Below are 27286 nucleotides of genomic sequence, written 5' to 3'. Positions count from 1 at the left end.
AATCCAACAAGCTTGAAGAGAGGAATCTTCCCTTCCATTCTCTTCCACCAAAGATTCAACTGCTTCACCTCCCCTCATCCTCTCTGAACTCAATATTATCGAAGCTAAGACATATGCATTGTGGGGGCCTGTCTTATAATGGGGCTGCTTTGCTGCCTGAAATCCAGGGTGAAGCCCATGGGATGGAGAGAGGACTCTCGAAACACTCAAGGGCTTCCAGCTGAAGAGACTGGGTTGAACCTTGTGTTAAGTACATCCTGGGAGACTCATTCTGGTTGTCAAGAGCTACTGGAAATCAATACAATGGTACCTCGGGTCACGAACTTAATTCGTTCCGCGACTATGGTCGCGACCTGAATTGGTCGCGACCCGAATCAAATTTTTCCATAAGGTTCAATGTAAATATGGTTAATCCATTCTGACCCCTACGAATTTGGTCGCCAACCAAATCAAATTTTCCAATAAGGTTCAATGTAAATACGGTTAATCCGTTCTGAACCATATGTATTTTGTTTTAAACCACAAAAATATGAAACCAAGTACAGTACAGTACAGTATGAAGAGAGAGAACACTAACTTTGCTGGAGGCGACTTCTGGCATGGAGGACAGGAAGGCGGGTGGGGAGGCGGTTATTGTTTGGAGGGAGAGTCCTCCTTCCTACACGAAGCCATGACCACGTGTGTCAGCAGGGAAAATGGCCGCGGATCCTGTTCGTCACCTGATGCGGAGTTCACGAACGGAAGCAAAATTTTGCGAACGGTGCTGTTCATGAACCAAATTGTTTGTGAACAGAAGCGTTCGTGACCCAAGGTACCACTGTATATCCACATAAGCCAGTGTTGTCCAAACTTGGCCACTTTAAGATGAGTGGACTTCAACTCCCAGAATTCCCCAGCCAGCCATGCTGGCTGGGGAATTCTGGGAGTTGAAGTCCACTCATCTTAAAGTGGCCAAGTTTGGACAACACTGACATAAGCAATTTAATGTTGGAAAAACAAGAAAAGTGAAACACGCAGTTCCAAAATAAAGAAACGTGATTCGCACAGAAATTCTATGAGGATATTGCTGCAGTCCAATTGTTTACATTATAAGTGATAACATAATTTTACATCCTTCCATTTGCATTAAAAATATCCAAACAAGAATTTCAATGGAGCTGATATATTAGAACAATGAATTGAAAAGTTAAAAGAAAACAATAGTGGAAACATAGTAATTATTCAGGGGTATCCACAGGGACAGGGGTCAAAAATATCCAGATGGTGGCTTCAATTACCCAACTGAAGGCCTGCTCTTTTTTCAAATTTTTAATTTTTTTCCCCCATATTTGACCCCATCCCCCTGTCTCCACTCCTGTCAGCAATTCCATGAAAAGAACACAGTTAGTGGCTACAGTTCTCAACTCTTCCGCAGAGACTGCATTGCATTTCCTGGAAATATCTGAGGCTCATTTTGGACAGGAACACATAATAGGAGCTTCTCTATAGCAATGGCAAAACTTGGAAACGGCCTTGCAAGAATAGTTACCGGGCTCCCTCCCAGATATTTTGCACTAGTCTGGACAAGTTACAGTATTTTCAGATCTTCCCCTTGCCCCCACCCCCATCTTACCATGTCTTTTCCTTCACTATTCCTTTGATATGATGAGCTTTGGACAACATGTTATAATTTAGTTCAACCTTTCAGTAGGAGGTAATCCTAAACTTTCCAGCTAGAGAGCAATGCCCCCTCCTTGCAACTACTATTTCCTCACCCGCAGCTCCAAATTTTCAGGTTTTCCTTTTCCCACATGATTACTGAGTATGCTCAGATCTGAAGGGTTATCCCTTTAGGTTTACCTGTCACCTAATCCTCATTTATCTGTACTTCTGCAAATCTTTCACATGCTTACAACTCTCTTCCTTCTTAGTACTTCTGTTTTGGCTCAAATTTTCACATGAAAGGGAACAACAGGCTTCCTACTTTGTTTTGTGCCTTTATGATTTAGGGTGATGCTCTGACTTTTTTCATAACGAGCCAGGAAGATAGGATAGATTTTTTAAAAAGTCAGTTTATTAGTAATGATGACAGACAACTCTTTTCATGCACCAGAAAGGTTTAGAAAATACTTCCCCTGATCCATTTACATTGTTGAAGCAGGTTGCACTCGGCTGGTTTGCACCTTATTTGTATTTCTCATGGGGATCCTCAACAGCAGTCAAATGACGTTGGTTACAGATTGTCAACAATTGCAATGATCCAAAGTATTTATAGGTAAGACAATAATCTTTGCATTATTTAACAATGCTATATGTACAAGAAAGAAAAAAATGCAATGATGTTACTTGAACTGTGCCTCTCTCTTTTGTGTATCAGTCAGCATTAAGGAGAAAAAGAGCATCTTGTTATCTTAAAGACATAATTACTGAATTCAATCCATTGAACTATGAATCTGGCAGTCACTATTTATTTGGACTTTGAACTGGCTTTTAATACATTTATTCACCAGAGTCCAAAGCAAACTGAAACTATTTTTACAGCTGTAGCATTTCCACTTCTCAAACCTCAGATCTTGTCAGGATCTACACAAGCTAGAAACCATAGTTGTTTTTAACTTAGACTAGCAATGCATACTAAACAGTTAAATGGTTAAAATGTTAATTGCAGGCACGCTTGCTTGTTCCTGCCATTGAAGTTAGGAGAAGGGGGGAGGAAGATGCCAAGCCAGGTGCTGCTGTTATCTCTACAGAGGCGCCAACAAGGCGTCTCAAACAACCGTGAGACCAGGAGAAAGGCGCGAGGAATTTCAAGCGGGAAAAGAAAGGAGAAGGGGGGGGGGGAAATGGGCTTAAAAAGGGAAGGTTTTGCTTTGTAGGCTTAGACTCAACAAACTATAGATGCTGTGCATTTCTCCTAATAAAGAAATCTGTAATGGAACTACGTAGACTCCAGAGGATTTACTGAACTTTGGGAATGAGTGTGGAGACTCTGACAGATCTAGTCTCTCAACAATTAATAGTTGTCCTGGCTGCAGATCTCTCTCCAGCTGGCTTTCTCTAGTGACATCTCACCTGCCTCCCATCACCCTCCTTTTCTCACTTGTTTATCACTGTTGCTTGCTGACTAGCTCTGCAAAGTAGATGCAAGGATGCACGGTGTTCAAGATCTCAACTACAGGGAGGAAAGACCATCCAAGAACCTGGAGGCAGAAAGTTCTCACCAATGTGAAAGTGACCCACCCACCTGCCCCCAAACCTAAAAGTGCTGTAGTATTTCACATTATTAAACAGAAATTTTACAGTTTAGGATTTGGGGCAGGTAAGCCAGAAGAAAATTGGTTCAGTTGCTCCATTGGGACACAAGTGTGGGAACTCAAGTGCACAATGTTATTATGAGTAGAGTGCCAAAACCTCAGAGTCATTTGAGCTGGGAACATATACATTTCTTTAGACAAATAAACGTGGACATGCCCTTAGGAAACTGATCAAGGTCCTCTTAGGGAAGGAAGTCTGATTGAAGAAAATGGAAAGATGTAAAGAGATCAGAAATTAGTGATGAACAATGAGTAAAGTGAACAAATTTACTGGTGATACTAAATTATCTAGTAACAAAACAAAAACAAAAAAGGATGGTAGTGGTGACAGATATTATTTTATAAACTGAAGCATCACTAGTATACTGCCTTGGATACTGCCTATCTAAATATAGCCTCTGGAATATCCTGAATAATTTGGGTGATACTGATATGAAGAAAAGGAAAAGAAGAGAGGATGGGAGAACATACTGGGAATTGGTCTGAAAGATTACAATGTAATACAACACAGAGTTTAGGCTCAAGGCCTTTTGTGATCACCAAGCCCAGGAAACTACCCTTCACGTGCATAAGTGGCATTGCTAATCATACAAGCTGTTGAAAAAACTATTGGGAAGAAGAGCCATTACAATCCCCACAAATGTGGAATGGTGTATCCACTTGTAACTCATCCAGGAACAAAATTCCTCCTGGAACAAGGGATGTATTCCTGGGGACTGGTTGTCATGAGCTACCATACAGATGGATATTCAAGGTCCTTTAATGTCATTACAAAAGTTTGTGACATGATCCCAGAGCAGCCCATTGCATATACCCTTTTGCAATAATAGCAATCCCTCTACTCCATCCATTATTACACGGAACCTGATGACATAACAAGGCAGGAAGAGTAAAAGCCACCATTATAGCTGGCTTATCTGCATAGTGACAAGTCTCTGTAATTAGCACTAAGGAGATGTTACCATCCAGTAAGAAGCCAATTAATAAATCAGTTGCGGGGGGAGTAATCTCAAATTCTGTAAGACACACTGCATAGTACATATTATTTAAGATCACTGAACAGCAATTACATTCTCCAAACAAGATGATTCAGGAAAGTGATGAATTTGTTGTGTGATTCATCTTGAAGTAGATTCTTCTTCTACAGGACTAGAACAAACTGGAATTATGATATTCCCTAGACAGAGACCTTTCCTTTTTTTTTAAGTTACAATCAGCCAAGTATGTTGACACAGCTTGCCAGCCCTTAATGTGGCATCAAAAATAGCACAGGTTTTTTTTGAAAAGAAAGTGCCACAGAATATCTCTGGCTAACTTTTGGGCAATTTGGCTTTCAAGGAACTCATTAATGAGTACATGTGGGTGTCTATTTTACACAGATGTGCTTCTCTATCTTTTAACTTCCTCTTCTAAATACGTTGTCTTTAAAGTAAGCTGAAACTTGAGACTGTATATACAAACTTATTTATTTATTTAAATTTAAAGGCCACCTGACTCCAGATGACTCTGGATGGCTTGCAATTTAAAAAGTAGGAACTCCTTCCATTAAAACAGGGGGAAAAATGCATGTTCAGAAAGAAACATACAGTAGAACAAAGAGGCAACCAATGGGCTCGCCCTCTACCTACCCCAAAGCATGGGAGAACAGACTTTCAAAATATCATCAGGGTGGGAGCCATACAGATCTTGGGGGGGGGGGTTCCAGAGGTCAGGTACTGCAACAAAGAAGGCATGCTTCCTAGGTCCCAACAGATGACACTGTTTAATCAATGAGATCTGGAGTGTACCCACTGTGCCCAATCTGATTGGACAAGCAGAAAATACACTGTGTGCACAATTGTTAGGCAAGTGAGTATTTTGACCATATCATTTTTATGCATATTTTCCACCTCCAAGCTGTATAAACCTGAATGCTTATTGGATATAAGCATATCAGGTGATGTGTATTTGTGTAATGAGGGAGGGTGTGGCCTAAGGAGATCAACACCCTATATCAAGGTGTGCATAATTATTAGGCAGCTTCTTTTCCTCAGGCAAAATGAGCCAAAAAAGAGATTTAACTGACTCTGAAAAGTAAAAAATTGTAAAAAGTCTTTCTGTCAGGTTCAGCCCAAAGAACTCCAAGAGACAATGCAAATACAGTTCTGTTGCGTTCATTAGCTTCAACCTCAGGACAGAAATCTCACCAGACTGAACCCTAGTTCCCAAGCCAGCCAGCCACAACACCGTGAATTCCTTAGGGAGGTGCCAGCCTCATCTTCTTGAACTTCCCATGCTCCTGTTGGGGGCTAAGAACACGCTTATCTCCCTGAGGCTGGCCTTCATAAGTCCATTCCATCACACTTTCAGAGGGATGCAGCACTCTTGAAACTGCTAAGATATTGAGGCGTGACCACAGAACCATCAAACGTTTTGTTGCAAATAGTCAACAGGGTCGAAAGAAACATGTGGAGAAAAAAAGACGCAAATCAACTGCCAAAGATTTGAGAGGAATCAAACATGAAGCTACCAGGAACCCATTATTCTCCGGTGCTGTCATATTCCAGAACTGCAACCTACCTGGAGTGCCCAGAAGTACAAGGTGTTCAGTGCTCAGAGACATGGCCAAGGTAAGGTAGGCTGAAACTCGACCACCACTGAACAAGACACATAAGTTGAAATGGCAAGACTGGGCCAAGAAATATCTGAAGACAGATTTTTCAAAGGTTTTATGGACTGATGAGAGTGACTCTTGACGGACCAGATGGATGGGCCCATGGCTGGATCGGTAACGGGCACAGAGCTCCACTTCGACTCAGACGCCAGCAAGGTGGAGGTGGGGTACTGGTATGGGCTGGTATTATTACAGATGAGCTAGCTGGACCTTTTTGGATTGAAGATGGACTCACAATCAACTCCCAAACCTACTGCCAGTTTTTAGAAGACACTTTCTTCAAGCAGTGGTACAAGAAAAAGTCTGCATCTTTCAAGACCATGATGTTTATGCAGGACAATGCTCCATCGCATGCATCGAAGTACTCCGCTGCGTGGCTAGCCAGTAAAGGCCTCAAAGATGAAAGAACAATGACATGGCCCCCTTCCTCACCTGACCTAAACCCTATTGAGAACTTGTGGGCCCTTCTCAAACGGGAGATTTACAGTGAAGGAAAACAGTACACCTCTCTGAACAGTGTCTGGGAGGCTGTGGTTGCTGCTGCACAAAAAGTTGATCGTCAACAGATCAAGAAACTGACAGACTCCATTTATGGAAGGCTTATGACTGTTATTGCAAAGAAGGGTGGCTATATTGGTCACTGATTTTTTGTTTGAAATGTCAGAAATGTTTATTTGTAAATTTTGAGTTATTATTCTAACAAATGAAAATAAACGAGATGGGGGAATTTTCGTTTTTCATTTAGTTGCATAATTCTGCACACTAATAGTTGCCCAATAATTTTGCACACATAGATATGCTCTTAAGAAAGCCAAAACCTCACTTTTACTTTCTTAAATATTCAGGTTTGAGGTTTATTAACATTTTAGATTGACTGAGAGCACTGTAGTTGTTCAATAATGAAATTCATCCTCAGAAATACAATTTGACTAATAATTGTGCACGCAATGTATTGGAAATAGACAATCCCTCAAATAACCAGTCCTATGCCATGAAGAGCTTTATAGGTAATAACCAGCAGCTGGAAGCAAACTAGCAACCAGTGTAGCATGTGCAACAGTGGTGACACATGGGCATAATACAGCATGCCCATCACTGCCCAAACTGCTGCATTTTTGATCACCTGCAGCTTCTGAATGGTCTCCAAAGGCAGCCCCACATAGAACACATTACTGGTTCAAGGAACTTACCATCTTTGGTTCTGGATGGGGTGGTACCACCCCAAATTGACTCAGTACGCAATCTGGCAGCTCTGGACTCACAGCTCCCGCTCAAAGAGCAAGCGACAGCCACAGCCAGGCGGACCTTTGTGCAACTGTGTTGTGCACCAGTTGTGCCTGTTCCTGAACCGGGAGGAACTGCTGTCAGTCACTCAAGCCCTGGTCACCTCTCAAATGGTTTATTTTAATGCAGAGTCCTTGGGGTTCTCTGAGCTTGGTTGTTTGCAAGAAACAACCCCAGTCAGAGGACCCCAAGGACTCCACAGTTCAACCCTGAGCTACACATATTCTTTTATTGTTATTGTAATGTGCTGTGCATGAGCTTCCCTTGAAGAGCAACTGGAAGCTGCAGCTGGTAAAAATGCAGCAGCGCAGGCAGTTATGCACGCTCCTCAATTAGTTCACTACACCGCTGCTCCACAAGCTGCGTTGGCTGCCAGTATGCTTTCAGGTTCAATTCAAGGTGCTGGTTATGACCTATGCAGCCCTCTATGGCACGGGACTGGGTTATCTGAGCGACCACCTCTCCCCAGTTACATCTACTCATCCCATCAGGACCAGAAGGGAGGGATGTTGCTGGTCCCGTCTATGAAAGAGTGTCATCTGGTGTGACCTAGGAAGCGAGCCTTTTCTGCTGTGGACCTTAGATTGGCCCTGACCCTCCTGACCTTTAGGAAGGCTGTGAAGACATGGCTCTGCTGCCGTGCCTTGGGGTCTGGCAATGGCGAGGAGCTTGTACAATGGCTATGTTCAGCTGATGTAGGATGAATTCTGCCACTGATCATGACCCGGTTTTTTAAATTGATTATGGATATTTTTATCTTTGTATACTGATTTTTAATTTGTTTTTATTGGATTGTTTTTACCTGTTGTGAGCTATCCAGAGTCACTTAGATGAGATGGGTGGCTATATAAATAATAATAATAATAATAATAATAATAATAATAATCCATCCTTAAACATAGGTACCACATAACATGCAAAAACCTTAAAAAAAGGATTCAATTTCAAAACCACTGTACAGTGAAATTGTCTCGATTGCAAAACATAATGGAACTAAATCCGCCAGAAAATACAGCTTTGCAAAGATTCCTTTATTGTTGTTAACAAAGGAGTTCACAAAATAACAAGTATTGGTAAAACCTTGGGTGAAGTAACATCCAAGTTACAGTGCCTACTGGTATTACTTTTCAAATAAAAGCCACAGTAATAAAGGGATCAGCAATCATTCACTGTCAAAGTGTAATAAAATAGTAGCCAAACTTCCAATTTTCAAGGAGCAAAAGCAATGCAACTATAGAACAACACTGAATTTCCCAGACAAGGACTTGCCAATAGTTCCATATTTATCATTAAATTTGAAATATTATGATCTTTTAAATTACATGGGGATATGGCATATTTACTTATTCAGCTATCTAACAAATATGGTAGAGTCTGAGCAGAAGATTATTCTGCACAATAAATTTGAAAACAATTTGCCTCAACAACAAACAAACCTGTTGAAGTCAATGGCCGAATTTTGTATTTCATTGTAGTTATGGTTTATAGCTTTTCACAAATCACTGCACCATGACAACAGACTAGGAGGGAATGGAAGGAGTATTCCAAAAGTGTAAGAGCCAGAAATTGACTCTATTGTTCAGACAAAAATAAAATTGAGTTCAAAGATTCGAGTTGGTTCAAACTGCTATGAAGTATCTTTCTGAGTTCTCATGTCAGGCATACAAATATGCAATCTATAAAGAATTATGATATGAATACATATAAGCATAGCTAGGCTTATTCCAGTCCATTCAAACCTATAGAACAAACTTGGTGATTTTCTAAAGAGAATTCAACACATTGTATGAAATATTCTTTTAAAAATGTTTACAGATTCCTGAGCCTCAAGACATTTCTGCCATTTTCTAGTCAATGCTTTTAAGATGGAAAACCTGTCTTTTCCTAATTTTTCAAAAAAAGAAGAAAGGGACACATGCAATCTTCACAGCCTCATAGATACAAATCTTAAAATACTGCAGAAAACTTACACAAGAGCATTATTTTATGATCAGAGGAAAATATACTCAGGGAGGAATTGTGTGGATTTTTAAAGCTTTTTTAAAAAGAAAAACCAAAAGGTCTTCTCTAAAAAATAAAGGCCACGTGATTAATTAGTATCATGATGTTTTCAGAAAGATTTCCACCTATTTTGCTAGTGTTAGAGGATGCAGAATGAAGCAAATCTGATGTACGGTTTCCTAAAATCTTTTCACAGCTAGTTAGAAACTGTGGAAGAGCCCTTTTGTTGTTACTCACAAGGATGATAAAACCAAGTCAAAGATTTGCATTTTACCTGCAAATTCTCCTTCACACCATTCTTTGCCACAATCTATTAAGTACTCTGTAGTTTCCCTTTTACTTTGCATATTACACAGTATAACTTAACATGTTATATAAGAGCACTTCAGTCCCACAATGTAGGATTTGAACTTATATGAACAATTATGATGGCTCCAGAACATTTCAGAGGCTTACAAAAATACATTCAACTAAAGATTTATATAAGGGGTTCTTTCTCTCCCTTAGCTCTCAGCAAAACAAAGTAAGGAAACCAAATGGTTTCCAAAATAGCAAAAATGTTCTCCACTTTTCTTTAGTGGGTACCCCAAAGAAGCATGGGGTTGCCCTGTAACCTATTACAGACAAGAAAATTACTCTGGATTCCAGAAGAGCCCTCTCCTGAGGAAGTGCTCATCTTAACTTCCCAGTCATGAAAAATGGGATTTTTCTGCATTGATTGTTCCCAGTTATGAAAGGAGATTGTATTCCTTTCCAGAAATACAGTGAAACCTCAATTTAGTGGACATCCACTTAGTGGACTTCAGGTGCAGTAGGTCAAATTTCTCTCCAATATCTTCCCAAATAATGGACAAAAGTCTTCCACCCAAAGCAATCTAGATATGTAATTTTCTATAAGTATTACATCATTTGCAGATAGGCAAATCACCAGGGATGATGTAATCTGCAATTTCATGGACATTCAGGAGGAACAAAGTCCACTCTCTAAACTGCACTGTCAAATCAAGGTTTCACTGAGTTTCAAAAACACACACATTTAAGAGTACTGCACATGAAATTGCATACTTTACATTTTTATAAGTATTAAAGATCTACTGTTTATTAGTCAGCCTTATAAATAATGCTAAGCAGAAAGAAAACTGTATCAGGGTATTCTTCAGTTTATAAAAGCAAACACCAAACGAAGTCTAAAGTGCAGACTATAAATCATGATAACTATAATAAAGACAACGGTGCAGCCAGATTTGCATCTATGTTTACAGTTACTATTGAACCCTACAAAATTTTAGCCATTTTACCATTTAAAAACTGCCACGTAGTTTGTAACATAGTACATCTTCCAGCCACTTGGATTTTAAGTTTTGCTGAAAAGTCCAGCAGTCTTAAGCAACAGATTAAATTACTCAGTTTCACAAATCTAACATAATACTGCAGAAAATGAGAGGAAATCACACAATGTTGATTCCTCCTCCAGAAAATGCAAGCGTCCTCTTGTTGCAAAAAGTTGAATTGTTGCTGCTTGTCTGACTGCTTTTCACAAGTGATGTCTTCATTTCCATTTCACATGCAACTATGGCTGCATTCAATTCCATCTGAGCACGGTGGACAACATAGAACATGAGGCCTATACTTATTACAATCTGTGAATGAAGCAGATATGATTGTCTTGTTTAATATTTTTAGTTGCAATTATGGACATAAAAATATTTAAAGATCATCAAGAAAGTGAATTTTTAAGCTGGCTTCTAACTTCACTTGAACTGTCATTTGCTCACAAACTACCAAGTAAGACTAAGAGAAGAAATACCAATATTGAAGACTGCTCTTGGCAACAGCTGACAAAATGGTATGCAATTAATTGTGTCTTTGGTATAGAGACATATGTCCAACTTTTATCTACACTCTAAATAAACAATAAAGCTAAATAAACAAGTAATTTCAATTTAGATGAAAAATAGAGAACTTTATATCCTACATCTAGTTTAATGATTTATGTAATTTAACTCTTACAGCTAGGTATAGTGTGATACAGAGACGAAGAGCTATAAACTACAATACTGCTGGTTTGAATTTCATTTCTGCCATGGATTCACTAAGCAATTTAGACTTAAAAAACAAACAAACCTCTGTATAGGTTGAAAGAATAATATTGGCATTTGTACAGCCTTCAAATGCTATTAATGTCATTTCCAAAAGACATATCATATTACAGGACACAAACAAAATTTGTTTCAACAGAGTAATATTATCTTTTCACAGAAGCTATATATTGATTTAATTTAGGAAAAATCCTTTTGAAAGACTAGCATATGTGTTCCTAAGTATCATTCTCAGTGTCACCTGTACTAATCTTTCAACACTCTATGTCAACAATCAAATAAAGCACCTGAATATTATGTCATATATTCAAAAATAAGTAATGTTTTTTTTTGCAATCTGGCATGGGCTTGCTGCCTGAGGTGATGGGATTTGTAATCCAATACATCTGGAAGATGCCAGCTTGGAAAGGCTAGTTAATGAATGACTACGCATTCTGCACACAGATATTTTCTGTCAATCTCAGATTGTGATCTCACTGCAAAGGTATCCCTAAGCATCACATCCTTCACAGAACCCAAATGCTGCCAAGGATCTCACAGAAAGTGACTAAGGAAACCAATAATATGGAATCTAACATAAAATTGCTCCCAATGTCAAACTTAATATTTTATTAAGTATTCCTTCTTATAGTTTTACCTATACTTAAGATTTGTCCAGCTTTATGGGAAAAAATGTGGGCTATTGTCATGTCTTCAGTTTTGCCATTGTACGCTAACACTAAGAAAATACTGCTCCAACATCTTTGACAAAATGACTAGAAGTCCTAATATTGTCGCTTTGGGTTTGAGGAAAATGACAGAACTGCAACTATTATCAACTATCAAATATGACAGGGAACTACTAGGAAACCCAAAAGTGGCAGACTGAAGCAGGAAAAAAGGTACAAGCTATTCAAGCATGGCATCATGTGGAAAATGATCAAAACTTCCATGTATTGGTTTAAACTGTCTTCTAAGGCTTATTCCAGAAAAGAATCACACTGACCTTGGAACACAGTATGGCATGGCACTGTTCTTCAAAAATTGCTACTTGGTTCTTCAACAACAGTACAAAGATCTGTAATATTAACTATTCTGGGACACTAGCGCTATACTAACTTAAAAATTCACTTCAAATAACTTTTATAGATGTCAGTATTTTATCAACAAAGTTGGTATAAAAAAATAACGATTCCAGTTCTTATAAAAGTTTATGATATAGCAACATTTGGTTCCAATACAAATATCTAAATAATTTTCTTAACCCAGAAGCTTGCTTCAAGTAAAGTATTATTTAAATGCAATGACTTCTAGAATAGACCCAATATTTTCTTGCTCCCTAAGCATGAGCATTTCAGTCAAAATTTAGGAATTAGCCCTTCTGTCAGGCAGGATAGGACTGATGGACTGAGAACCTTCTATTCATGGAAGGATCCAATTCAATGTTTAACAGTGCATATAATTAAGGAATAAATTCCATACAACACTATGGGACATTAGATGAAATACTTCCAGTTAGGGTAGGCAGTATACCAGATATTTTGTAGGTCAATTTCCATCAATATAGCCAAAGTAAGAGATTATGGAAGTCCCAGCCCAAAATAGCAAGGGGGTACCAGACTGATGCACTGATTTATAAGAGTTGGCCTAAAATGCTATGAGAACAAATTACTGAATGAAGTCTAAACAAACCATTTACCTGTAAACTAAAAATGAAATAGCCACTAAAACTTTGTTCTGCGATAACATCTTCCATAGTGCGCAAGGTAGTTCCCAGGTAGGAATTTAAAAGCTGAGTTGGAAGTAATCCAATGGAAGAAGCCATCAGGTAGTTTGGTAATGAAAGATCTGTGATCTAAACGAAAGGAATACATTTTAATTATTCATTAGACAAGTAAGTCTGATCAGGTTTTTCACTCATCTGCTGAAATGACAGCAATTTAACAACCCCCCACCACACCCCACATTTCATGGAAAGGTAGAAGAGAAAAAAGGCATCTGATTTTACCTATGCTTAAACAAGATTTGTCCAACTTATGTTTATTCAGAAGATTGAAGAACAGTTTGCCAAAGCTATCATTTCAAGCTGGAGCATGTCCTGGATCACAAGGCAGAAAAAGATACTTTGGAAAGATTTTCATTCATCCAGGGCAGATTACAATTCTGTTCTTCCTTGAAGCGCTATTCCTAATCTGTTCCTTCAGAACTTCAAACATGCTGAGAAGAGTGGCACCCAGAAGCTTTGCCAAAATTAAATATCATTTTCGTGGTTTCTATAAACACTATGATGGGGAAGGACAGCCTTCCAATTCAGTAACTGACAGGTCCACCATCAAATCAGGGTGATCTCTGTGATTAGACTATTGTTGGGCACCTCATTCACATCCCAATGGGTGAAAATATTTGTTTCTCCTCCTTCCATCACCACTACATTATGCAAGAACAGAATGTTTTTCACCATTCTTGCTGCAGATCTGGCCATCAAGTAATTTTCATCTACCTGGAGCATCATAAATGAAATCAGTCCAGTTCCAAAGTAAAGCAAATTGGACTGGACAATCTCTATGCACAACTAGTAGTCAATATTTTTATTTATTTATTTATCCAATTTATATAGCCGCCCATCTCACTTTTACAAGCAACTCTGGGAGGCTTACAACAAAGTTAAAACAGTAATGAAGACCTAAAAACCACTCTAATTATTAACAATTAAAACATCAAAAACTATAAAAAAACAAACTAAAACAAAAGTAGATGAAGGGATCTTAATAATAACAGAGCTCACTAGCTCACCCATCCACTGGGGTCCCCAGGCCTGCTGAGATAACCAAGTCTTGAGGGATCTTTGGAAGCTCAAAAGCAATGAGGCCAACCTTGTTACCTGGAATTTTAGGCTTCATTATTAGCATTTTTAACATGGCAGTCTAGGCCTCTTTTCTAACTTTAAGAAAGCATGCTTTCTTCTGGGCCAAGGCCATTTCTTTTGGCATGCAAGAACTTGCCTTTTCAGCAACTAAACAATAGAGAACGTATTCTGAAAAGTCCTTGAATACACTTGCAAGTTTTAAAAATACAATCCCGGCTGGGAAAGAGAGTGATGTAACCCATAAATTTGCACTTGTGGAATGTTATCTGTAATCAGTGTTTTCTACTGTTCAATTCTCATGTGTAATCAATGTCTTTTATTGTTTGATTACTTGCTTTCTGAAGTATCACATATACTGAATGTATGTATCATTTGTTTCTGTACCCAAAAAGACTTGACCCACCCTTAATAAATGCTTTTTGCTTTGCCTGAATTACTTGGTGATTCATATTTCCAGGTAGGTTAAGAAGCCACCTTTGCAAAAGTAAAATTGTTCTCTCTCCCAAATTCAGGGAATAGGTCTTCAGCTCCATGCCACTCGGAGTGCCTGAGTTTTAAAGGCAACAGCTTCACTTCAGGAGGAAGAAGATTCTACAATGTGGGTGCCACTGCAGAACAGGCCAGCTGCCTAGGGCCTGCTAATTGTAGCTCCCTAGGCAACATAACATGCCCTTTCTGCTGGATCTGATGGGATGGGCAGATGAAATTGGGGAGAGAAGATCCATCAATATAATTCTCCCTTTATTCCTAACATTTATCTTATCTTTTCTTTCCTCAGTACCATTCTACTGCTTAACTAAGAAAATCAAAATAAATGTTGTATTCACATTTAATTTGTATTTATAACTGTCAATGTTAATTAGAATACATTCTTGAATGACTTAGACATAAAGAAGATATAGAGCCAGTTTGGTGTAGTGGTTAAGGCATCAGGCTAAAAACCGGCAGACCATGAGTTCTAGTCCTGCCTTAGGCACAAAGCTAGCTGGGTGACCTTGGGCAAGTAATTCTTGCAAACCTAGGAAGGAGGCAATGACAAACCACATCCAAAAAACCTTGCTAAGAAAACTGCAGGGACTGGTCGAGGCAGTTCCCAGAGTCAAAAACTGACTCAAAGGGAAGAAGAAGAGGAAGAAGAGGAAGAGGAAGAAGAGGAAGAAGCAGCAGCAGCAACAGCAGCAGAATAAGGATAGGAAGAAAACGTTCTTAATTTTTTTTCTGTCTTCTACCCCTCTGTGCTTCCTGAAAAGCTGCTCTAGTTAATGGATAATTAATTTAATTAATTAATTAATAAGTTAACAGATGCTGCAGAACAGCAGAAAACATGATAGAGGGGAAAGAGAGAATTAACAACTCCTCGACCTCTTTCTCTACTAAGGATTCTCCACTGGATCCCTGTTCTCTTATATGAGCAGCATCTGGGCATAGGCTGAGTCTGAGTGACTAGAATATCTGCTAATCAGAGGGAGGATAAATCTGCTTCCAGTGTCTCTGTAAAAGGAGCAACAAAGAATAGCATGTTCTGCGATTTCCACCTCTCCAGAATCACAGGGGCAAAACTTTTCAGCCAATGGTACTTTTTTATATTTGCCATTCAGTACTGCAGAGGGGAGAGCATGACATCGGGCAAGACAGAAAGCTTTCCAGCCATGTGAGGTAGCTGGCAGTAGTGACAATATATCTGTTGTGTGCTGATGATGGGAAACCTGGGGCACACACACACATACAAATCCAACAATAGGATGCTGGTGTTGTTCAGCAATATCTGAAGTGCTAGAGATTATCTATCCCTGACCTAGCAATAGCTTCTCAAACAAAGAATACACCAATAATTCAAGAGGAGATTTAAGTACTATATTCTAAAGAGATGCCAGTGAAATATAAAGGACTGGCTATATTCAGGAAAAATAAATAAATTCTGAACAGTTAATGTTAGCTCTGCAGATTCTGTATAACTCTCTTATTTCAGTAGACACATTTGAATGAATGTTAATTAAAATTTACTTTTATATATAAGACCCATGACAAATGCCTATTCAATCAGATAAATGTTTTGGGAAAACTTTTTACATAATTTAATTGTCTCAAAATGATACAAATACAGTTTACAAATATTAAAGAAAAATGCTTAACATCAAATTGTCTACTATCGGTTTTGAGGTTTACTGAAGAGTATAGCAGGTTGTTGCGCAGAAAGTCCACAAGCAGCCACTGAAACAGGAACCATAAGGAATACAGCCAATGGTGGCAAAGTAAGTAGTTCCAAACAATTCAGACAGGCAATGAAAACAGCAGACACTTAATAGCATATTAATATAAATGTGCCATGCTCATACAGCCCTTCTTCAATGTTAGAACTACCAAACAGCCTAAGTAGAATACTTAGAATACTAAGTAGAACACTCTGCTTATTTTAACCAACTGCTGAAAGTATTGACAAATAATGAAGACTGGGCAGGATTTTTATTTATTTATTTATTTAAAATATTTGTATGGCCACCCTTCTTAAACAACTCTGGGCAGCTCACATTTATGAAAATAGGTCCATTACCTTTTCTAGTTATTTCATATTTAGTGCATTTATGTTATGTTATTTTGTTTATGTTTATGTTAAACTGTACAATTTAAGTAGAACTTGCTATTCATTGGACTTACAATAAGAGTAGAGCTATGTGTAGAATCTATATTATATTTCCTTGTCCTTCGGTATGTTGTTCCTTTAAACAGTATAAATTCCTAACACATTTAGAAATACATTTGAAACTCTCAATAGATTTCCATCTCAAATTCAAGGGGCTTGTTGTTACAGTGGTACCTCGGGATACGAACTTAATCCGTTCTGTGACTCTGGGCGTATCCCGAGTTGGTTGTAACCCGACGCAAATTTCCCCATAGGGTTCAATGTAAATCCGGTTAATCCGTTCCGCCCTCCGAATCTGGTTGCACCCTGAAGCAAATTTTCCCATAAGGTTCAATGTAATTACCGTTAATCCGTTCTGGCGTCCGTGGACCATGCATCAGGGGCGGGAAAACAGCCGGGCGCGGCGGGGAGGGAAAACAGCCGGGCGCCATGCGGCGGGGCAGGAAAACGGCCGGGCGCCGCGCGGCAGGGCAGGAAAACAGCCGCGGACCACGTGTCAGGGGTGGAAAAATGGCCGCGGACCACATGTCAGGGGCGGAAAAATGGCCATGGACCACGTGTCAGGGCGGAAAAATGACCGTACCCCGAGGCGGAGTTCGCACATTGAGGTAAATTTTTGCGGCCGGAGCTGGTTGTAACCCGAAAAGTTCGTTAGTAGAGGCGTTCGTATCCCGAGGTACCACTGTACTTCTAAATCGCTAAACAGCTTGACCCCTGTCTGCCTGAAGGAACAGATTCCTCTGTGGGTTGGTAGCTGAGGAATTGCGTTTCTACACATGTAGAGGCCAGCTCAGAAAGAAGAACCCCAGCAACCTTCTCAGCATGGGACCTTTTCACCTGTAGCTCTACGGAATTCCCTCCCCAACTGTTTGAGCTGATTCTTCTCTGGTGTATTTTAGGGGAAAAAAATAAAGCTTACTTTTACAACTTAAGTCTCCCCCCCCCCACACACACACACCAAAACTGCATTTTGATCAGCTGTCTCCTTTTTTAACGCTGATGCCATTCTACTGTATTGTTTTGCAACCTTTTCACTATGGGGTTATTTATTGTTTTAAGACGTTATAACATTTTGTGATATTTGATACATTTTCTTTTGCATGTGATTGTTAATTTAAAATTAAAACTGCCATGGCTGCTTTTGCTGGGCGCGTGCAACATATTCAAGAAGATATATGTAAAATGAGCAGAGTTTGATGCTGCTGTGCCATTCTTCCCAGAAGTTTGTTTGCTCTGCGTCAGGGTACAGCCTCCACCCCCACCCTTGTATCTCCCTTTGACCACTACTGAAAACCAATGGCGTAATTTCTTACCATCTTGAGGTATGAAACTGTAATTTAAATCCTACAACAGGCTTAATGTTATTTTAAAAAACCCAAACAAATCCCTTAAAACCTCTCCAAACACAGGAAAACATAACAAAACAAAATAGGTTCAAACAATATTCATCATTACTTGCTAACTCCCCCCGCAAATATTAAGTACAGCTCCTAACAGACTGTCCAACCCTGCTGTATGCAGTAAGAACAGCTAAATTCACTTTTTCAAATCCATATTTTTCTAACCAAGCTTTTTTTCATATAATATAAGAACTTTTATTAAAGGAGCCAAATTAGATTGCCATATTTTACTGATGTTTATTTATGGGAGATAAATATTATTTTGTAATGATTTTAGTATGTAATAAGGTTCCTGAGGGCCCACTCATTTTAGCTTCAAATTGTAATGGCTAAAGAATTTGTCCAGGACAGCACATTTTGGTAATTTTGAGAACCCTATGAGGGGATCTGAACACAGAGTTTAATCTGAAACAAATTAGGAAGTACAACTAGGTTTGCAACCACAGGCAAGAATGACTTATTAACAAGCAGCCCAGATTCTCCATGGCTGAAGGAGAAATTTGTTTGGCTAAAACTAAAGAATTATGGACTGCCTACTAATATGTTCTCATTTTCGTTTATCACATCCTGCCGTTTGTGCAGGGTCAACTAAATTACTTTGATGTAAATCAGATACATGATTTAAAACTTCAAGAAAGAATATACTGAATCTCTTATTTCAAAATACGTATGCTTTCTGAACAAGAATGTTTAGAACTGGATATTTAATTAAAACATAGCACTGATTTGCAGATAAACATAGCCTTCTGCAATTTTACAGCACACTCCAAAATCTGTAGCCATTCTTGTTGCTTCACAGAATTATGAAATAGATACATGCTTTCATTTCTGTGTACAGAATATATATATCAAAGATAGTAAGATCACTTACATAAAACTTTGAATAATCATTAGTAGGGCCACTGTAATTAATTAATTCAATACAATTATTAACACATTTAATTACTAATATTAACAATGATCCACTGGATCACTTTTTTTGTATTCCATTACAAATTCTGAAACTTGTTAATCAAAGTTACTGCATCCCTAGCAGATTCTGAATTCCCACTAATACCTACTTCAAACAATCTATCTCCAGGTACTAAATTGCCCACTTTTTGGAAGGACAAATGATGACATGTAAAAAAATGCACTTAAAAATAAAGTATACATTGAAAACACTAAATAAGATATTGATTACATTAATTATTAATGTAATTATTTAAAAATAAGAAGAGACTTTATAAAAAGAAAAATAGGAATAAAAGACTAAACAACCAAAAAACTAACACTTCAAGGACTCCCAGGAGAAATGTGCAGAAAATACAGTATAAGAACTCCTCCTGAAACCAAGGTAGCCCATCTCCCTCTAAAACTATTTTTCTAAAGTATGTAACATTAAAAAGGCTGCTATGTATGTACGTATGTACGTATGTATGTTATAGCTGTCCACTCCAGCAGGCTCTGGACAACTTACAAAAAACAGTTAGAATGTAAAACAACAGAGTTAACCTTGGCTGAAACAATCATAACAATAATAGGAAACCACAACATGAATTAACCCTAGACGTGGAACCAGAGCCTGATCTTAAGGGCTTTCTGGGACCACAGGAGAGAGGGCACCATCCATAACTCTGGGGGATGCTGTTCCAGAGTCACAACAGAGAAGATATGCTTCCTTGGTCCCACAACATATTTAACAGAGAGGACCTGGAGTGCACCCACTCTCCCAGAGCATACCAGGCAGCCAAAAAGACTTGGAGATAGGCAGTCCCTCAATTATCCAGGGCCTATGCCATGAAGGGCTTTATAAATAATGACCAACACCCTAAATTGCACCCAGAAGCCAACTGGCAACCAACGCTGCTCATGTTGCAGTGGTGACACATGGGCATACCACTTCTTACTACTGATATAATATATACAGAAAACTGGTGCAGTACATTAGGAGTTTGGCCAGACACAGTACTTCCTATTGCCTCCTTATATTGTCATGATAAGTGCATAGGTCTGCTAGAGACTCAGGGAGCTTACAAGCAGTTCTTAGAAGAAAAACTGATTTAAAAGTGGGCATTCTCCGAATATTTCTGATAATCTGGGTCCTTATGTGTAAAAACTGGTAAGATACAGTAGAGTTAATTTAATTGGTTATGCCTATCAAGTACATGAATAATTCTGGAAGAATCTAACTGAATCCAGCATACAGTATATTTTAAGTTGATATATTTAACTTTCATTTCCAAGTCTGCCATATCAATTTAAAATATTAGCTCGCTAATTACAATTATCTTAAAAGATGGGGAATTTTGTTGAATAACTCATTGCGTCTCTCTCTACATACAGTAGTCATCAATTTCAATTTAGGAATTTTGTTTAGGACAATTATTTGTGCAATGCAATCTATTTTTATTAAAACTTGGATGTAAGTTATTGTTCCTGAAAATCTCTAAAACTGGCATCACAAATTAGATCTGTGGTTGTAAAATGCAGATATCTTAAATAATTGGGATTTAAAACCTTATTCTATTGTATTTCTTGATTCTACAATGCAGTGTGTTAGAATCACAACAAAGGCTGAATTTTTCTACATAGGGAAGTTCTCTAATTACGCTGAAGCCATATGACAAGATTACCGATTTCAAAACTAACAGCAGAGTCCTCTGAATGTTTGTTCAAAAGTAAGAGGTAGCATATTAAGTTGGCTTATACACAAGTAAGTGTAGACAAGAGTGCAAACTTAGGCTCCAGTCATAAGCAAACACGTAAGAGTAACCACAATGAAGACACAGTGATTTGCTTCTGCATAAACATCCAGAGGATCACATTCCTTGTATCTAGAACTTTCTAGAAAAGGCTGACAGCTAAGACAGGATGGAATTCCCCCATGTAACCAAAGGGAATATATTTTTTATTTTGTTACAATATGCATATTTAACACTTGAGAATTAAATTAATTATGGAGTTCAGGTAGTTGTAGAACATGAAAATAACTCCACTAAAATATACCTGTTGAATGATTTAGATAAGGCACTGTTTTGCATCTCCACGACTGTAGCACTTGTGTTGATTTGGCACTACTGGGTACAGTCAGTAGCTCATAGTAATCACATCTCAATAACAGATTATGATTCAAAAGTTGGACGTTTCTGTAGTGATTCTTTGTTTTAAATAACAAATACAGATAGCCCTCAACTAACAAACATTCGTTCAGCGACTGTTCAAAGTTACAATGACTCTGAACAAATGGTGGTTACGACTGGTCCTCAGCACTCCCACAGTCATGTGATCGTGATCTGGGCACTTGGCAACTGGCTCACACTTACGACAGGCTGCAGTGCCCTGCGATCACATAGGTACCATTTGCAACCTTCCCTGCCAGCTTCCCCAGAAAGTCAATACAGAAGCTGGCAGGGAAGGTCACAAGTCGCTGTGGTAAGTTTCACCCACCTGTGCACCCTCCCCTAGCCCCTCTGTACTCGCACCTCCCCGATCACTCACAGACCCCTACACACCCTCCCTGACCCTCGCCATGTCTCCTCCTACTCTAGAGTATCAGAGGACAAACAGTACAATATGACTGCAAAAAACAACAGCAAAATACATTTTGCCTCAGAGAACACTGCTATTCTATCCAAGAAAGGAGAATTTGGTGCCAGATTTTGATGTGGGCTTGTCTGTTGCTGCCTTTTTATCTAGAGGTTGACAGATCTGCTTCTGGTAGGCCCCAAAAGACATAATTCTAATTTATTATCATGCCAGTGGCCTTGTCAGTTGTAAAAAACAAAAGTTTTATTTTTTTAACTTTCAAACTGACAAAAGTAAGAGGTTCCAAGTTTTGCAGTTTATAGTTCCATATGTAATAAATTAAAAACATGTTTAAAGTAAATTCAGTTCATGAATATAATCAGTCTGAATAAACCTAAATAACACAGCTCTTCTGAAGATCACCCAGCTGTTTATCTAGCCGCACCTTTATCTCTTCAGGAAATAAGTTATTATGAAATATATAAAAAAGCCTCATGGCTATCTTACTTCTGTACTGTTTGAGTTTAAAATTATTTTTTTTAATAAATTTTTCCAACTTTTTTTTAAAGATTTTTTAAAATTATTTTTATAAATAACTCAAGGTGGTGAATACACCTAATACTCCTTCCTCCTCCTATTTTCCTCACAACAACCCTGTGAGGTGAGTTGGTTTGAGAGAGAGTGACTGGCCCAAAGTCACCCAGCTGGCTTTCATGCCTAAGGCAGGACCAGAACTCACAGTCTCCTGCTTTCTAGCCTGGTCCCTTAACTACTAGACCAAAATGTGGTGTACATTTGAAGCTGGTAAAGATTCTGCTGATAGTGCAATAGCTTGCAGAATATCCTTCTTAAATGTTAGGCCAATTTTTTTATAATAATCCTGGCATACAGATTACAGACAAAATTATTTTCAATTATCTATCCTGCGCAATCTGGTTTTATAAAAGACTTTCATGCCTAATACAATATTAGATTACTAATTGATATTTTAGATAGATCTTCAGAAAAACCAGAGTTGACAGTGGTGGTTTTGATGGATGTGGAAAAATTCTTGATATGTCACAGTTTAAATTCTGGAACAAATTTTGTTCAAATATGGATTTCCTTCTTTTTCTATTAAAATGATAAACTATGCAATATTCTAATCCCTTGGCCAGGTTATTACAACTGGAATTATTTATTCACACATCAAGATGTCCTGTGGAAGTTGACAAAGATGCCCTTTATTTCTCTCAGGAAATCAAAACACATTGTGGATATAAAAGTGGCTGGAGTTTAGCATGCAAGTTTATTATAAGCTGACAGTATAATTGCTAGTACTAATACAGAACTTCTATAATAACATTTGCTATAATACAACAGTTTGGTAAATTGTCAGATTAGTCACCTAATGGAGTAGGTCTCATATACTTCCTATAGGCACTAATGTATCTATGGAAATCTGTAAAACATAAAGGCTTTACTTGGTGGTTGAATTCTTCCAACTATCTGAGAATAATTACCCATGAAAATAACCCTTTTTTTTTTGTAGTTGTAATTATGTCAATGTTTAAATTTCAGGTTACTATTAATAGATGCTTAAAATCCTAAAGGGCTTACAGGAAAAGATGAATGTTGTAAAATGCATATTACTGCAGGACGGATATATGTAGTTCAAGAGATTCCCATGTTAGGGAGTTCAAGGGAGGGCACCAAATAAAGTGTTTCCTGGAAGACAGAGAGGTGATAGTGTGAATGACCAAGTCATTATTCCAAAGAACAGGAGGTGGGTATAAAAACTCAGATGACTTCTGGGACAGAAGGTCTGAGATCTCCACTGTACATAAGTGTTTAAATCTGAATAACTGCAAGGGGAATTTTGGATTGTCTAAAATTTAGGAACAATGGCATATTCAATTAAAAAAAACTTGATTGAACACATTTTGATCCAGATGCATTAGATGCATCTCAGACTCCTAAATTACTATCAATGAAATGTGTTTTCAATTATCTTAAAGAACTTTGAAATAAAGTGTTGGAATATCCTATATTAATAAATCAATGGTTATGGGTCTTAAAGAACATGAAGTATGTTTCTTATAATCTCAGGATGAGACTCATTCAACACTGTTTTCATTTTTACTGAATACCTCAGAGTATGCTTTAAAAGAATTTTCTGTCTACTTCGTACTGGGTATTACAAAATGACAGAGGGAACATTTACACATATGGGTATATTCTATTATTGTTCTGATCTTGGTTGAGTGTCTTTTAGTTGTTAATGTGGCTTTGGGAAGGTGTGCATATGATTTTGAACCAACACCCAAAATTTGGAATTTATCAGTGTAGAGAGAACTACAGCTCTATCAGGCACCGGATACAGCAAAATAGATTACAGCATTCCTTTACATTGCATGTATGAAATCTCCTCCTCAATTACAGTTTTGGACTGATGACATACATTCACTCTCTGTTTATGAACTGTTTATAAACTGGCCTTTACTGATGTAATGGAAAGACTGGTCAATATTATTACATCTGGTCAAGATTTAATGCTTTCTTTACAGTTTTTAAAACATTGTATATTTCGTCTTCCTTTTCTTTCACTTTTTTTTTGGTATCTTTTTTCTCTGATTTTGTATACTAAAGCCAAAAAAAAAAAGTAAAAATGCATTTTGTGTGTAAATTGCCCTACAATCATGACAACTGAGATAGCCTACCATATACTCCTACAGTTTCCCAAAGAAATAAAACCTTGTTTAGATATTATATGTTAACAAACACACCCAAGCTTCCCAATCAGTCATAAAATGTAAAACACTTCAAGGGCCAAACACAAACACTAAATATATATTCACTCTTTGGCTTGAATGCAGGAAAATATAGAGATGCTAGGCTACAGGCCAATACCAACTATTCCTTTCTTACAGGAAAATGTAAAATGTACCAAATTAACCTTCATAACATACAGAACCAGTACACAACTGGCATTCAGATTTTAAGTGCAATTTCTTATTAACAGGGGAGAGACAAATAAGTTGATTTTTTTATCTAAAAAAACTCCTACATTAGAATTGCTTTGGAAACTCCTTGTAATGGATTCAAATTCTGTTGAATTTAAAAGCCACGTACTGTGATGTCTTCTAAACACTGAAATAATAAACAGGAATGTAATAACCTACCTAAAACTAAGTATGTATTGCACTGAATGGTTGGGAAGAATATGCCCATAGAGTTGTAAAAATAATTTTAAAAACTAGAGTTTCCTGATAAGAGTAATCAGAAGCAGAGAACTGATAGCAAGAAAGTGTAATTTAACCTGTTTTCTGCCCATTTTCCCTTCTGTATAGGGTAACTTTTTTTTTTTTTGCCTAGATGCAAGACTATTCAGCAGTGCCTTCTGTCTCCCAGGAATAAACTACAGTACACAGAAAGAGGTGCTATTTGGCAGAGATTTAGGGCAAGGGAACACCTAAATATCCCTCTCCCCTTGTTTCTCGGTTTCAGATTATTTTCAAGAAAGCTTTCTATTGTGGGCTATGGTTACACGCATTTGCAGGGAATATCTGACCTATACTGATCTTCTTTGAACAATCAGTACAGACTTAGGAACTCTTCCAAACCACTGCCTTTGAGAAAAGCATATATTCTGATCGGCCCTGGGGTCTGAGTTACTCCTATATCTGCAACTGATTGATAAACCAATTATTTGCAATCCCTTTGCCCTGTAACTGGGTCTGAACTGGTGCTGTCTAGCTGTTCTGAACTAAACACGCACAATCCTGTGCAAGCTGGGGGCCGGTGGGAGCTGAATACAAGATACCTGGAGAGTAGCAAGTTGCTTAAACCCTGAGCCAGAGTCAGCGCTCGAGACGGAGCCTGTCACCCGCGGTTTGTTAAGCAAGGCGCATCGAGAGCTCCTGGGCAGAGTTACTCACAGAGAAGAGTGCATTTTGGAGTCCAAAGGGTATCGGCGTCAGCCTGGCCAGAACCACCACCTTGAGGCCGCTTCCTCCTTCCACCACGCGGATGACAGCGCTGAGCTTTTCACTGCCCTGGATCCTGGCCAGCACCCACCGGGCCAGGAGCTTCTTGCAGACCACGTGGGAGATGAAGGTGCCGATCAGGACCCCAAGGACCATGAGGCCCATGCCCAGCACGAAGCCGTAAAGATAGCCAGCGGCCACGTTGAGCAAGATGTAGCCCCAACCGCAAGGGAAGGACACCACGATGAAGCCCACGGTGAAGAGCAGTACGCCGGCCAGGCTGTCCAAGCCCTCAGCCCAGAGCATCAGGTCCCGCAGGTACTGGCGCACCAAGGCGAGCGAGGCGAAGCACAGCATCGCCAGAAAGCACACGCTCAGGCAACTCTTGCACCAGCAGGTGCCCAGCAGGCATCCCGAGCAGTGCCACGTCCGGCTCTCCCCCAAGCCGTGCCCCGCCTCGGGCAGCTGGCAGAGCAGGAGCTCCACCGACGGTTCCTGAGAAGGGTGAGGCGGAGGGCAGTGATACAGCCCGTTCTGCTCCCCAAACAGCAGCTCCTCGCCGGCGGCCCCCCTGCCCGCCGCTTCCCCCGGCTCGCCCGCCGCCCCCAAAGGAGGCAGCCATCGGCTCAGGTCCTGCCGGGCTCCCTGAGCTAAGGTGTGCTTGGTCGCCCGCGAGAGCAGCTGCAGCGCGGCGGCCCCGGAGCTCCACATCGCCGGCCGGAGGAGTCTACGGCGAGCGGAGCGCGGCGATGCGGAGGCGGAGGCGGAGGAGGCGGCGCCGCCGGCGGGCGAAGGTCGAGGGAGCTCTGCGCCTTCCCCGCTTCGCTGGCTCAAGACGCGGCCGCTCGTTCATCGCCGCCGCCGCCGCCGAGGAAGGCGCCGGGGTGAGGGAGACGCGAGACGAGGGGAGGACGACGCGCAGCTGCTCCCCTGCACGGCCAGCCGCAGCCGGCGATCCCGGTTCACCCGGCGGTTAAGCGACGGCGGCGGCCAAAAAAGCCGCGGCCTTGCCAGAAGAGGCGTCCCGCGAAGCGGCAGAAGCAACAGCTGCGGCGCCCCATCCCCAGCGCTCCCGAGGCCCCGCTGCCGGGCCGGCCAGTGCGAAAGGCCGCCGCGTCCCAGGCGCAGCCGCCTCAAAAAGCGCGCGGAGAGGCGGCGGCGAGCGGGCAGGAAAAGACGCCGAGGCTGCGCGGACCCTCCGCGGCCTGCTGGGGGCGGGTGGGCGGCGCTGGGAGGGGGCCGGGCAAGTTTGCCGCCGCCGACGTCGCCACCTCCCCACGCAGCGGAGTTGCAGAAAAATGAGGCGCGCGGCGCGTTTTCGGAAGGGCGCTGTTTTTCCCCCCCTTCACGTCCAGCTTCCGTTGCGCTGTGGTGCAAAGATAAATCACCTCATAAGTCTGCGCCCACAAGGGTCTCTGTCTACCGAGTCAGCCGCGTCCTTCACGACAGACGCCTCGCAGTCATAAACAAGTTTTTCGGCACGCAGGGCGCCATGCTCACGATCTTAACCTCCCCAACTCCTCTTTTGCCTTTATATGCAAAGGCTCTCCTGTCGTGAGTACAATCACACCGGTCTGTGTACGCGAATGCACTTGCAC

At 39.9% G+C, this 27286-nt stretch overlaps 1 protein-coding gene across 1 annotated transcript; it reads right to left on the bottom strand.

Annotated features, from left to right (window-relative positions):
• Positions 1–8240: 8240 nt before the first annotated feature.
• On the bottom strand, positions 8241–27040 carry TMEM64 (transmembrane protein 64). The gene is made up of 3 exons (XM_007436092.2): positions 25641–27040; positions 13009–13164; positions 8241–10871 (listed from the first exon to the last, which is right to left on the bottom strand). The coding sequence occupies exons 1-3, from the start codon at positions 26397–26399 to the stop codon at positions 10680–10682; spliced, it is 1107 nt and encodes a 368-aa protein (XP_007436154.2). The 5' UTR covers positions 26400–27040; the 3' UTR covers positions 8241–10679.
• Positions 27041–27286: the final 246 nt, after the last annotated feature.

Source organism: Python bivittatus, unplaced genomic scaffold (genome assembly GCF_059951505.1).
Source record: "Python bivittatus isolate LINGU-HERP-01145 unplaced genomic scaffold, Pbiv_v1 ctg000590_np1212, whole genome shotgun sequence".
NCBI lineage: Eukaryota > Metazoa > Chordata > Lepidosauria > Squamata > Pythonidae > Python > Python bivittatus.
This window is presented reverse-complemented; position numbering and strand designations above follow the sequence as displayed.